General features: G+C 41.3%; 1 protein-coding gene across 4 annotated transcripts in view; it reads right to left on the bottom strand.

The window, feature by feature from the left end:
* Positions 1 to 9,870: 9,870 nt before the first annotated feature.
* The window catches only part of Il7r (interleukin 7 receptor), a 31,165-nt gene continuing 25,779 nt past the window's right edge, over positions 9,871 to 15,256 (bottom strand). For 3 of the 4 annotated variants that reach the window (XM_052159746.1, XM_052159745.1, XM_052159747.1), the window contains 4 exons: positions 14,549 to 14,717; positions 13,587 to 13,680; positions 12,195 to 12,270; positions 9,871 to 11,826 (listed from right to left, as the gene is read on the bottom strand). In XM_052159746.1, the coding sequence (XP_052015706.1) occupies positions 11,329 to 11,826; positions 12,195 to 12,270; positions 13,587 to 13,680; positions 14,549 to 14,717 (837 nt within the window). In that variant the 3' untranslated portion in view covers positions 9,871 to 11,328. Of the gene's footprint in view, positions 11,827 to 12,190; positions 12,271 to 13,586; positions 13,681 to 14,548; positions 14,718 to 15,256 lie in introns of those variants that run through there. The other variant, XM_052159748.1, reaches the window with a different exon arrangement.

Genomic DNA, 15,256 nt, shown 5'->3' with positions numbered 1-15,256 from the left:
AGATATTCTTCAAGAACAGTAAGTTCTTAAATGCTGAGTCATCTCTCCAGCTCCCAGCTCCCACATGAAGTTCTCTCTCTCTCTCTCTCTCTCTCTCTCTCTCTCTCTCTCTCTCTCTCTCTCTCTCTCCCCCTCACTCCTCTCTCTCTTTCCATCCTGAATGTTCCTCCCCTTTCTGGTCCCTCCCTTACAGAGTCCCTCCCCTCTACCGCCCCCCCCTCAACTAAAGAACATAAAGGCTCCCAGCACATTGTAGCAGACATGAAGTTCAGTCTCCCTGGCTGCCTTATCTGGCCCCAGTGGGAAACAATGTGTCACATGATGTTCTTAAGGCCACAAGTCTTTGCAAGCATATCCAGTCCCTATAGCACAAATAACAACATTCAAATTGCTTGCTGAATTGTGGACCTCCATCGACTCTGTCATTTCATCCCTAGTCACAACTCTTTTGACCCGCTGTAATACTTGTTCTTCGGCAAGTAGTAGCTCACAGACATGACTCACCACACCACTCACCAAGTGAATGGTTCCTATCCATCTTGTTTTAACTATGTTGGCATCCCCATTAAGACTAGGATGTGGGGCGGCGGCGGCGGCGGCGGCGGCGGCGGCGGCGGCGGCAGTAGCTGGTCCAGCTGAAGGGCCATCAGCGGTGGAACCAAGGCGACACAGGGTCCAGTTAGGCCCTGCGCCCACGACCACTGACCTTCGCTGACCAGCCGGGAGGCAAGCAGCTGCGGTTCTGCGGAGCCTTTCGCTGCACGGAACCCACTTCAGAACTCGGCTTCCCGCCAGTCAGGAGAGACTCACCTCCATCTTGATTCCGGGCTCCAGAGATCGGACAGACTGAGGTACACAAACATAATCCTAGGCCCAACACCGCAGGGGTCTGAGCTTGACGGGCGTTGGCCTGCACCCAGGCCCTGGGCTGTTCGAGTGGCCATCGGGGCGCCAACCCAGCCAGGAGTTTTTTTTTGCCCTGGCCAGCGCACAAGCCGCCATTTTGCCTACAGGACCCAGAGTGCTCAGGAGGGCAGAGACTGCTAACAAGCGTAGCCTGAGGCTAACAAAACGGGGGTCTAGGCCCCAAAAGGCACAGGACTGACCCCAAGAACTGGGCGGCTTGGTGGGCCATCTGTGTGTCAACCTGCCCAGGAGGATATTAGCACAACAGACTCTCCCGGTGCTTTCCGGGAGCGCAGACGCGCACGCCCGCCATCCGGGTCACCTGGCAGACCCAATTAACAGTCATAGCCCTAGGGGAACTTTGCTCGGACCTTGGCCTCCCAGGCTTTTGCCTGGACTCAGGGCCTGGGCAACAAGGCTAACCTAGTGTGCCCCAGCACGGTTGGGGAAATCGGCTGCCCAGCGGAGTGAGCGGAACACAGGGGAGGTCACAGCAGCATACACCTTCGGAGCTCCCTGGGGGTGCACACGGGTTCCATCTGGTCCACAGACACAATCTGGGGCAAGACCTCAGGCAGAAGCCCTCAGGTCAACTCTCTCCACTTCAGATCAGCCTGGGCGGCCGCACCACATCTCCAGGTCCCTCAAGAGGCTAGTGGGGGCTTCCGGGCGGCCAGCTGGGAGAAGTCGGTGTGCTCCAATAAATCCTGCAGGCCCCAGCTGGAGCCTTCAGGTGCCTGCTTCGGGATCTGAACAGCCTGGACAGCAGCACCCTGTATACAGGCAGTGCAGGGTGTAAGCTGTGCACCAGAGGCCAACGGGGAAGGGGCAGCTTGCACTGGTGAGTCCAGCACTGACAAGACCAAGTAACACCAGTGAGAGCTAGATGGCAAAAGGCAAACGCAGGAACGTCACTAACAGAAATCAAGGCAATATGGCAACATCTGAACCCAATTCTCCTCTACCAGCATGTCCTGGATACCCCATCACACCAGTAAAACAAGATTTGGATTTAAAATCACTGGTCATGATGCTGGTACAGGAACACATGAAGGACATACATAAAGAAATTCAGGAGAAAATGGATCAAAAGTTAGAAGCCCTTGCAAGGGAAACACAAAAATCATTGAAAGAAATCCAGGAGAATACAAAAGCCAACAAGGAGGAAATGCAAAAAACACTTAAAGAAATACAGGAGAACTTTGGTCAACAGGCTGAGGTCATGAAAGACGAAACCCAAAAATCTCTTAAAGAAATACAGGAGAACTTTGGTCAACAGGCTGAGGTCATGAAAGAAAAAACACAAAAATCTCTTAAAGAATTACAGGAAAGCACAAACAAGCAAGTGAAGGAGCTAAGCAAAACCATCCAGGATCTAAAATCAGAAGTAGAAACAACTAAGAAAACTCAAAAGGAGACAACTTTGGAGATAGAAAGCCTTGGGAAGAAATCAGGGGACAGAGATGCAAATATCAACAACAGAATACAAGAAATAGAAGAAAGAATCTCAGATGCTGAAGATTCCATAGAAACCATGGACTCAACAGTTAAAGAAAATGCAAAATGCAAAAAGCTTGTAACCCAAAATATCCAGGAAATTCAGGACACAATGAGAAGACCAAACCTAAGGATTATAGGCATAGATGAGAGTGAAGATTTACAACTTAAAGGGCCAGCAAATATCTTCAATAAAATTATGGAAGAAAACTTCCCTAACCTAAAGAGAGAGATGCCCATGAATATACAAGAAGCCTACAGAACTCCAAACAGACTGGACCAGAACAGAAATACTTCCCGTCACATAATAATCAAAACACCAAATGTTCTAAACAAAGAAAGAATATTAAAGGCAGTAAGAGAAAAAGGCCAAGTAACATATAAAGGAAGACCTATCAGAATCACAGCAGACTTTTCACCTGAGACTATGAAGGCTAGAAGGTCCTGGGCAGATCTCATGCAGACTCTAAGAGAACACAAATGCCAACCAAAACTACTATATCCAGCAAAACTCTCAATCACCATAGATGGAGAAACTAAAGATATTTCACGACAAAACCAAGTTTACCCAATATCTATCTACAAACCCAGCCCTAAAAAGGATAATAGGAGGACAACACCAATACAAGGACGGAAACTTCACCCTGGAAAAAGCAAGATAGTAACCTTTCATCAAACCCAAAAGAAGTTAAGCAATCAAATTTAAAAAATAACGTCAAAAATGATAGGAAGTAACAATCACTATTCCTTAATATCTCTTAACATCAATGGACTTAATGCCCCAATAAAAAGACACAGACTAACTGACTGGATACGTAAACAGGACCCTACATTTTGCTGCTTACAGGAAACACACCTCAGGGTCAAAGACAAACACTACCTTAGAGTAAAAGGCTGGAAGACAATTTTACAAGCAAATGGTCTCAGGAAACAAGCTGGAGTAGCCATTTTAATATCAGATAAAATTGACTTTCAACCCAAAGTCATCAAAAGAGACTCTGAGGGACACTTCTTGCTGGTCAAAGGAAAAATACAACAAGAAGAACTCTCAATCCTGAACATCTATGCTCCAAATGCAAGGGCACCCTCTTTCATAAAAGAAACTTTATTAAAACTCAAAGCACGCATTGCACCTAACACAATAATTGTGGGTGACTTCAACACTGCACTTTCTTCAATGGACCGATCAGGAAAACAGAAACTAAACAAGGACACAATGAAACTAATTGAAGCTTTGGACCAATTGGATTTAACTGATATTTATAGAACATTCTATCCTAAAACAAAAGAATATACCTTTTTTTCAGCACCTCATGGTACCTTCTCCAAAATCGACCATATAATTGGTCACAAGACAGACCTCAACAAATGTAAGAAGATCGAACTAATCCCATGCCTCCTATCTGATCACTATGGAATAAAAGTGGTCTTCAATAGCAACAGAAACAATAGAAAACCCACATACACGTGGAAATTGAACAATACTCTACTCAATGATACCTTGGTCAAGGAAGAAATAAAGAAAGAAATTAAAGACTTTTTAGAACACAATGAAAATGAAAACACAACATACCCAAATCTATGGGACACAATGAAAGCAGTGCTAAGAGGAAAACTCATAGCCCTGAGTGCCTCCAAAAAGAAAATGGAGAGAGCATACATTACCAGCTTAATGACACACCTGAAAGCCCTAGAACAAAAAGAAGCTATTTCACCCAGGAGGAGTAGATGGCAGGAAATCATCAAACTCAGGGCCGAAATCAATCAAGTAGAAACAAAGAGAACCATACAAAAAAATCAACAAAACCAGGAGCTGGTTCTTTGAGAAAATCAACAAGATAGATAAACCCTTAGCCAGAATGACCAAAGGGCACAGAGAAAGTATCCAAATTAACAAACTTAGAAATGAAAAGGGAGATATAACAACGGAAACTGAGGAAATCCAAAAAATCATCAGATCCTACTACAAGAGCCTGTACTCAACACAACTGGAGAATCTGGAGGAAATGGACAATTTCCTTGACAGATACCAAATACCAAAATTAAATCAGGACCAACTAGACCATCTAAACAGTCCCATAAAGCCTAAAGAAATAGAAGGAGTCATAGAAAGTCTTCCAACCAAAAAAAGCACAGGACCAGATGGTTTCAGTGCAGAATTCTACCAGATCTTCAAAGAAGAGTTAACACCAATACTCTTCAAACTCTTCCACAAAATAGAAACAGAAGGAACACTACCCAATTCCTTCTACGAAGCCACAATTACGCTGATACCAAAGCCACACAAAGATCCAACAAAGAAAGAGAACTTCAGACCAATTTCCCTTATGAACATCGATGCAAAAATACTCAATAAAATTCTTGCCAACTGAATCCAAGAACACATCAAAACGATCATCCACCATGATCAAGTAGGCTTTATCCCGGGAATGCAGGGTTGGTTCAATATACGGAAATCCATCAATAAAATCCACTACATAAACAAACTCAAAGAAAAAAACCACATGGTCATTTCATTGGATGCTGAAAAAGCATTTGACAAAATTCAGCATCCTTTCATGCTTAAAGTCTTGGAGAGAACAGGAATTCAAGGCCCATACCTAAACATAGTAAAAGCAATATACAGCAAACCGGTAGCCAGCATCAAACTAAATGGAGAGAAACTTGAAGCAATCCCACTGAAATCAGGGACCAGACAAGGCTGCCCCCTTTCTCCTTATCTTTTCAATATTGTACTTGAGGTACTAGCTCGGGCAATTCGACAACATAAGGAGGTCAAAGGGATACAAATTGGAAAGGAGGAAGTCAAACTATCATTATTTGCAGACGACATGATAGTCTACCTAAGTGACCCAAAAAACTCCACTAGAGAGCTCCTACAGCTGATAAACAACTTCAGCAAAGTGGCAGGTTATAAAATCAACTCAAGCAAATCAGTGGCCTTCCTATACTCAAATGATAAGCAGGCTGAGAAAGAAATTAGGGAAATGACCCCCTTCACAATAGCCTCAAACAGTATAAAGTATCTTGGGGTGACTCTTACCAAACATGTGAAAGATCTGTATGACAAGAACTTCAAGACTCTGAAGAAGGAAATGGAAGAAGACCTCAAAAAATGGGAAAACCTCCCATGCTCATGGATCGGTAGAATCAATATAGTTAAAATGGCCATTTTGCCAAAAGCAATATACAGATTCAATGCAATACCCATCAAAATCCCAATTCAATTCTTCACAGAGTTAGAAAGAGCAATTATCAAATTCATCTGGAACAACAAAAAACCCAGGATAGCTAAAACTATTCTCAGCAACAAAAGAAAATCTGGGGGAATCAGTATCCCTGACCTCAAGCAATACTACAGAGCAATAGTGTTAAAAACTGCATGGTATTGGTACAGTGACAGGCAGGAGGATCAATGGAACAGGATTGAAGATCCAGAAATGAACCCACACACCTATGGCCACTTAATCCTCGACAAAGAGGCTGAAAACATCCAATGGAAAAAAGATAGCCTTTTCAACAAATGGTGCTGGTTCAACTGGAGGTCAGCATGCAGAAGAATGCGAATTGATCCATCCTTGTCTCCTTGTACTAAGCTCAAATCCAAATGGATCAAGGACCTTCACATAAAGCCAGACACTCTGAAGCTAATAGAAAAGAAACTGGGGAAGACCCTTGAGGACATCGGTACAGGGAGAAAGTTTCTGAACAGAACACCAATAGCGTATGCTCTAAGAGCAAGAATTGACAAATGGGACCTCATAAGGTTACAGAGTTTCTGTAAGGCAAAGGACACCATCAAGAGGACAGATCGGCAACCAACAAATTGGGAAAAGATCTTCACCAATCCTACATCAGATAGAGGGCTAATATCCAATATATATAAAGAACTCAAGAAGTTAGACTCCAGAAAACCGAACAACCCTATTAAAAAATGGGGTACAGAGTTAAACAAAGAATTCTCACCTGAAGAACTTCGGATGGCAGAGAAGCATCTTAAAAAATGCTCAACTTCATTAGTCATTAGGGAAATGCAAATCAAAACAACCCTAAGATTTCATCTTACACCAGTCAGAATGGCTAAGATTAAAAATTCAGGAGACAGCAGGTGTTGGAGAGGGTGTGGAGAAAGAGGAACACTCCTCCACTGCTGGTGGGGTTGCAAATTGGTACAACCACTCTGGAAAGCAGTCTGGCGGTTCCTCCAAAAACTGGGCACCTCACTTCCAGAAGATCCTGCTATACCACTCCTGGGCATATACCCAGAGGATTCCCCACCATGTAATAAGGATACATGCTCTACTATGTTCATAGCAGCCCTATTTATAATTGCCAGATGCTGGAAAGAACCCAGGTATCCCTCAACAGAAGAGTGGATGCAAAAAATGTGGTATATCTACACAATGGAGTACTATTCAGCCATTAGAAACAATGAATTCATGAAATTCTTAGGCAAATGGATGGAGCTAGAGAACATCATACTAAGTGAGGTAACCCAGACTCAAAAGGTGAATCATGGTATGCACTTACTAATAAGTGGTTATTAACCTAGAAAACTGGAATACCCAAAACATAATCCACACATCAAATGAGATACAAGAAGAAAGCAGGAGTGGTCCCTGGTTCTGGAAAGACTCAGTGAAACAGTATTTGGCAAAACCAGAACGGGGAACTGGGAAGGGGTGGGAGGGAGGACAGGGGAAGAGAAGGGGGCTTATGGGACTTTCGGGGAGTGGGGGGGCTAGAAAAGGGGAAATCATTTGAAATGTAAATAAATTATATCGGAAAAAAAAAGACTAGGATGTGAGTACATTCTGTACAACTGCTTGTACTAAATCACATGTATGCTCACAGAAGCTATTTAAAGATGTTGCTATTCGTTTTAAGGCAGTAGAACTTATTATAATTATAGTTAGGGACCTAATGAATCATGAATATGCAGATAAAGGTAGCTCTTGATCCAAGAGAATGACTTTGAAAATTCTGAGGACGTTGTAACTCTACAATCTAAGAATATTGCTAAAAAGTTGAGTGACAGAAATTCTAAGGGTGGCAAATATATGTTTTTAAAGATGAAACTCTTTCTTTCTCTTCAATTATCTTGAAATCATTTCTTATTTCAAAGAAATGAAAAGTTAAAAGAGCATCATTTGTTGTTCAGTTTATTAATGAAATTATAACCATACCCTAGGAAGAATAACCTTATAATGTACTGCAGTCTAAATGTTGGTATCTTCACAATTTATATTGAAATTTTATCTTCTCCTCTGAGGTAGGACATTTTAAAACAGTCCAAGGGTCCTTGGGGGGCATGTTCCATGATTTAAGGTACAGTGAGAGCTCTGCACTTTGATTCACAGCCTTCATCAGAACCCCACGACAGCTGTGAGAAATGCTTTTCTGTTGTTTTAAGTTACCTGTACCACAGTGCTTTGTTTAAGTAGCCCAAATTGACCAACATACAATATAATATACAGACCTGTTAAAGTAAACTTCCACGGTGAATTATGCTATTTCTATGAAAATGTGATTTCTCTTCCTTTCTGATGTTACTGGCACAGAGTCAGTGATGTCACACTAGTTACTATACTTGTACAATCCTCTGAATGCTTTTGCTCATGACTCCATGGGTCACTGTACTTTTTCCTGTGTTGAGAAACGCCCTGTGTCATCTCCAGGCTCAGCTACTGGCACACTCCAGTGCCTGGTGTGATCATATGAAATGTGACCTTCATGATCATATGAAATGTGACCTTCATGTTGCCCTTGCTTATATCTCCTTCCATATAGTCTTTTCCTATTTTTTAAAAGACATTTTAAAACTGGCTCCATTATGTTCATAGCAGCCCTATTTATAATAGCCAGAAGCTGGAAAGAACCCAGATGTTCCTCAATGGAAGAATGGATAGAGAAAATGTGGTATATATACACAATGGATTACTATTCTGCCATTAAAAACAATGAATTCATGAAATTCTTAGAGAAATGGATGGAACTGGAGAATATCATCCTAAGTGAGGTAACCCAACCACAAAAGAACATTCATGGTATGCACTCACTGATAAGTAGATATTAGCCTAGAAGCTTGGAATACCCAAGACACATATCAAATAAAGCCCAAGAAGAAGGAAGGAGAGGCCCATGGTCCTGGAAAGGCTCAGTGCAGCAGTGTAGGGCAATACCAGGACAGGGAAGAGGGAAGGGGTGGATTGGGGAACAGGGGGAGGGAAGAAGGTTTATGGGACTTTTGGGGAGGTGGGAATCCAGGAAAGGGGAAATCATTTGAAATGTAAATAAAGAATATATTGAATAAAAAAAGGGAAAAAAGAAATAAAAAACAAAACAAAACAAAAAAGCAAATCCAAATTGAAAAAAAAATATTATTTTATCTATGTGGGGGTGTTTTGTTTGCATCTACATCTGTGTATCACATGCATACCTGGTGCTCAGAGAGGCTAGAATATGGTGTTGGATCCTTGCCAAAAGAAGTTACAGATAGCCTGGCAGAGGTAGTGCATGCCTTTAATCCAAGCACTTGGGAGGCAGAGGCAGGCAGATTTCTGAGTTCAAGACCAGCCTGGTCTACAGAGTCAGTTCCAGGATAGCCAGGGCCATACAGAGAAACCCTGTCTTGAAAGACCAAAAAACAAAACAAAATAAAATAAAATAAAATAAAATAAAATAAAATAAAATAAAAATAAAAATAAAAAACTTAGACAGTGCTGAATCACCATCAGCATACTGGGAATTGAACTTGGGTCCTCTGAAACTGAAGAGCAGCCAGTGCTCATTGCTACTGTGTTATCTCTTCATCCTCTTTACCTGGCTTTTATCTTTTCTTCTCTCCTAGCAGTGTTGGGGATCCCCACCCCAACCCCCTGGACAATGCCTGCCTCTTACTTAAATACCAGTGGTTCTCTTAGATACCTCTCTGGCCCACACAAGGGCAAAGCTTGCTGCTGTCATCCACAGGCTGTACCTCTGTCACACTCCAGCAATCTGTGGTGTGAAGTCATTTGGTGTCATTGCTAAGACTTCCCAGGAGCAGGTGACCCAAGGGAAGAAAACTATTTTCAGTTTCTGGACTCATCAGTCTCAGAGATACAGGGAGACACTGTGGCCCACAAGATTGGTTCTTCTCCTTCCCAGATGTTCTGTGAACTATTTAATATTTTTAGGAAACTCTCTTCTGGTTAAAATTCACTTACTTTGTTAAATGCTAAGAAACTTAACTGATATTCACATAAATGTGATATTTTAATACTAGTCTTTTTTTTCTCCATATAACTGTGAGCTTGGAGTGTCTCGTTCCATTGTTTAGTGGCTAACATACCGTATAAGTAAGGCATCATGGCTTCTCAATAAATGGCTATTAGTTCATTTTTGAATTAATTAAAAATATCTCTCTGAAAATCTTAACCCATTAAATGGCCTAAGAATATTTTCAGTAGCTAATGAGGTCTGTGCTGAACTGAAGAGCCCATTTATTTATGTGTAGTTGCCACAGAATACATCACAGTTGGTTACATTGTATGTGGTTCCTGAGTATATAATTAAGCATTAGCAGCAATTGTGGTTATCTGAATATAATGCATGGATATAATACATGACTGGACAGACACATCAATTCAAAGAACCAACGTCAACCCTGAAACAGAATTTTAATGCTAAGGCACCCAAACACAGTGTCTTTCAGTTATTTGTTTTCTTCAGGAGATTAGCCATACACAGCAGGGATTCAAAATTGTGGCTTGCAGTCATATTAAACATTTGAATTTGAGTCTTCTTTGTTTTTCTGTGAGCATGGTTTCAGCTGGGGTACTTGTTGAGGTGTGCTCAGCCCCTTCTCCTTTAGTTCAGGCAATAACCGAGGCTGTAGAACTTGGGGTAATTCTTAATGGTGTCTCCACACATAGGAGAACCATTCTTTGTTAAATGTTGAACTGCTGTAGGTTGGCCATAGCTCCTCCTGTGATTTCACATGGAAGCCAATGGATAATAGCAGCAGGAAGATCATGGTCTTGATAACTGACTCTGGAACTTCTTGGCTTCTAACTTATTGCATCTTGAGTTTGTTTTCAAACAAAACAAGAAAACAAAATCAAATGAGCTTGGGGCCTTTTTTTTTTGTCTCCCATTTCCTTTAACACATGGTCATGGTATTTCACACCCATAAGTGAATTTCTTCCCCCATGTTCATTCTCATAACCACGTTAAGTAAAATGACCATGCATCCACATCTCTCTGAGACAGATACAGTTTATGCTTCCTGTTAAGTATGTCTAATTTTCTCTTTCCAAAATGACCCAGTTTGGGTAGTAACTATGTAACCACCCATTTAGTGGTGATGCTTGACACTCAACAACAGGACAGGTTCATGACAAGAGAGGGTTGAAGATGGAAGGCATGCTTCATCTGTGACTGAAAGAAAATACTTAGACATTATTTAAAATCTCTACATTCACCTTTGGCATCTGTGATAAAATAACAATTATAATGGAGGATCCCACATTGTAGTAGCATTGTGAAGAAGAAATGAGAGCAGTGTGTAGTACTAGATGTATGGTAAATCCTACCGATAGCCCCACCACTCACATCTTTCCTTTTCGTCTTCCTGCACTCATCACAACCGTTTCTCTTTCCCTTTACTCTTCACTTAACTGAGTTTTGCAAGTTTAATTGGGTCATCTGGACCCATGACTAATCCAACAAGGGGGAAACAGATTCTTCCTGCTTTGTGTAAATGCTTCAGAGCTAGGAGATCAAAATGATTTCGTAGAATGCTGAAAACGTGTAACAAGGTCACGTTGACTTTCTCTTCCATGAGCTAAGGGCTGGGGGGTGGGGGGTGGTGGGGAGAGCAAGCATTCCAGACTTTCCATCTCAGCGATCATTTGGTTTTCGACAGAAGGGTTTTCTTATAATTCATTTGTTTTGATAAAAACTAGACATGGTGACATATGCTTCTTCTTGATTCAGTACTGAGGAAGTGGAGATGGGCTGTCTCTGAGAAACTGGTATCAGAATTCCAGACTGAAGAGGAAATGGTTGAGGGGCAGGGTCATTTGTGTTTCCAGAGCTTGGTAGCAAGTCTTGGTATACATGAGGCCTATTTCCATCCCCATCTTTGTAGTCAGGGGACCTAGAGGAAAGGAATGGAGGGGTATTGCTTGTGCTCAGATTTCTAGCCAGGCATCCTAAGGGTGACTCTCTTCTGAGTGTTTCTGGTGGGCTGACTGGAATCTCGGAGGGCTGGTCTGCACTGTGCACAGCTGCTCTGTGTCCCTGCTTCTCCAGCTCCTCAGGCTGTGGAGGAAGATCGTTTTGCAGAAAACTTTCCCCTTCATCTCTGGCTTGAATGTCATTCACCTCATGAATCTGGCAGTCCAGGAAACTTTCGGGATTGAAACTCACATTCAGATTCTGCAGAGAAAGACAGAAGCACTAGTGTCACTGCAAAGAGGCACTATTATACATTTGATTCAGGAGGAAAAATAAATCTAAGAAATATTCTCATAAAATCTACCGCACAATGTGAGAAAATGACCTGCTTGGTCTTCAGTTGGCTTCATTTCTGACTGAGCTGTAATATTCCAGGTTTGAAGTTAACATTGATTTTTTTCCCTAACCCCCTGCCCTATGTGTCTCAGTTTTATTCTTCAGAGTCTTATAAAGAGTCTCATTTATGCAATACATAAAAGATCAAAAGCTGAGTGTCAGTTTCCCCTGGTCTTAATTGCTCTTAGACTAAGATTTCAACAGTATGGTGTTTCGCCACCTCAAGCAATTACCTTTTTTGGCTTTTTACATAGTTGTTCCAGGGTTTTCTTATGATCAGGGAGACTAGGCCATACAACAGGCTTGATCCTAAAACCAGAGAACATTCAGACATGAAACCAATGGCAGAAGGAGAATCACTCAAGTATCTCTTTCTTCTCGTTTGAAGGAGATTGTGAAAACATTTCTGTTACTGGCTCTACTATTGCAAGTGAGCAACTGTGGACAAACGTCTTGTTTTCTCTGACCGTATCATTCTCTTGGTTTAAGGAGTGAATAGAACAGAGCTCATTGTTATTCTTCTATTGTGAACAAGACATTTTAATCATGTTGCAAAGTGCCCTAAAGTGGAGAGTGAGGTTTTCAGGGAGGCAGTTTTGGTATTGATATGGAGCTAAAATGGGACGTGGTCTCCTATGCTCAATGTTGGTATTGTCATCTTATTCATTGTCTTTACTGGAACTAAAGGCTTTGATTTAGTTCCAGTGGAAATTGGGAATGCATTCTAAGCTATTCAAGGAAATTATTTTATGGTAGCATTTTTCAAATTAGAGCACTTTTTGTCCTAGGAATATGTGGCCCTATGCTGAGGGCATCTTCTTAGAATGCTGAGTAATTTCACATGGCATGATTCTACCACAGAGCAGAATACAAAAATCTTTGTGAATTTGTGTGCAGAAAGTCATGAGATCAAATAGACTCCATTTTAGCATGGGTAATTACCTCTATGTCCTCTCAGAGGCTGTGGGAAAAACATTTGGAAAACACTTCTTAAAGAATGCTTATTTGGGGGGGGGATGAGGTCATGGCTTAGAGAGATAATCCAATAAATAAACTTCTTGTCATACAATCTTGAAGAACTGAGTTTGAATAGCAATGTATGTATAACTCGATGATGTGTGGAGTGGTGGAGACAGACAGATACTCATAGTTTACTGATCAATTAGTCTGACAGCAGTGGTAAGTTTCATGTTTAGTGGAAGACCATGTCTTAAAAGACTAAGTGGAAGATAAATGAGCAAAATAATCAGTGTTGAGTTTGGCTGCCTATAGGCCAATACACATTCACATGTGTATACACATGAACACAAACATATATACAGATAGACAGACAGACACCACACACACACACACACACATGTGTACATACACAGACACATATACATGTGCACACCCAATACGCACACACACATGTGTACAGACACACACAGAATTAATATTTGTGGAATAATGTTTGTCTTATGTCTAGTTTGTATATTTTTGCCTCTTCTGAAATCAACTATGGTAAATTGATTGTGACCTAAGAATAGGAGGTGTTTTTAAAATTTTCTAAATCAGTAGTGGAAGCTGAGTCCTGCTTTTCTGGGGCTCCACAAATAACCTTCTTGATTATTAAAGAAAATCACCTTTTTTTCCATAGCACATGGGCTAAGATGACCAACAAAACCATAGAGAACAAACTCAGAATGATGACACTTGGCAAAACAGGATCCCATCCTCCTGGAATATAAGGAGAGATCATGGTTAGTATTCAGCAAGCATAAAGTGGGAGTATATATTTAGGGTGGTTTGATTTTACTTAATAACATAGTCTCACTTGTTTCTTAGAAACAGTTCTTTGATAGACAAGAAGAGTGGTGCTGATCTGGGTGACCACAGCAAGAACATCAGTGACTTGAAATGTAAAGATGACCTTTCATGATGGCCTAAAAACCTCTATCCAACTACCCATACCCAAAAGGGAGAAAGTCTAAATGAGAGTTGGAGCGATAAAGGTGCATCCGGAAGCTGCAGGAAGTTCCTGAATGAGAGTGTGAAGCTGGTAAGGCTTGGAAAACCTTCATCCCCATCAAACAGAAGTTTTAGGTAAGTTGCTTTGGGCACTGTCCTGAAGCATGCTTTCCGGTTTCTCTAGCTATTGGTGTTCACCCTAGCATCTTTATTGTTCTGGGAAAGGAGATATAATAGGTACTCACACTGGCCTGCTCCCTTTCTATTAGCAAAATATTTATTACCTAGAGGGATCACAGAGAGATCAGCCATGACCCCTGACAAAGGTGGAAAGTGGAATGCATAAGAAGTTCATGCAGATTCATTAGTAGACCTCTGAGGACCCGAGACAGTGACATCACATCGTGACAACCTGCATCCATTACCAGGTGCTGTGGCTCAGCTCCCACTGCTCTCATCTCAGAAAAATAGCAAAGGTGGCAGTCAGAAAATTCTCCAAAGAAAGTGGAAGAGGGCTCCCAGCGTCCTGACCTGTGGGATCGTTACACCGATCGATCTTCTGCTCTCTCTCTCTGCTACACCCCAGAATGTGAAGTCTTGTGGAAGGCACAGGGCTTGTGTTACAGCCTTTGCTTACCTTGATTCCTCAGTTCTGGAGTTTCAAAGGTAGAACTTGGACTCCACTCACTCCAGAAGCCTTTGAAGTAATCGTGATGGGGAATGGATCGGACTTTGATTTCATACACTGCTTTTGGTTGTAGTTTTCTCTGTAGGATTGTTGTTCTTGTGTTGAATAAATATACATGCTATGGCAAGAATAAACAAAAACAAAAACAAAAAACAAGTGATGTTATTAGAAGTAAAAAGGCATGCTGGCTAGATCTCTCAATTCTAATATGAACTCTTTCAGTCATATTGGTAGCTTCTGGAAGTCTTTTTCATAGTCCTTAAAAGAAGGAGTTAAACTCTGCACAGGGTCAGTGGTAGAATGAGAGGGAGGCTCTAAATGATACAGGTGAGGTCAAAGAACATTGATTGGATGGGTTGGCACTCAGCTGAATTCTCATCTCTCACTTTGGAGGATATAATGCCCTCTTGGCTCACAGCTATCTCTTCTGTTCCCTTTTTCTTTCTATCCCTTTCCATGCACCAAAGGGAAAAAAATGGCAGGCAGTGAACAATAGTCATTTTCTTCCAGAAATATAACATTTTACACCACACATAATAATAAGGACATAATTTTTCCAATACTGTATTTTTTTTAAAAAAAAAAAAAGATATTGCATTGATTTTGCAGACAAAATCACTTCCATTGTTATTTATATTTATTTGACATTGTTAATTG

This window comes from Apodemus sylvaticus, chromosome 16 (genome assembly GCF_947179515.1).
Source record: "Apodemus sylvaticus chromosome 16, mApoSyl1.1, whole genome shotgun sequence".
Taxonomy (NCBI): Eukaryota; Metazoa; Chordata; class Mammalia; order Rodentia; family Muridae; genus Apodemus; species Apodemus sylvaticus.
The sequence above is the reverse complement of the archived record's forward strand: the minus strand, read 5'-3'. Positions and strand labels throughout refer to the sequence as shown.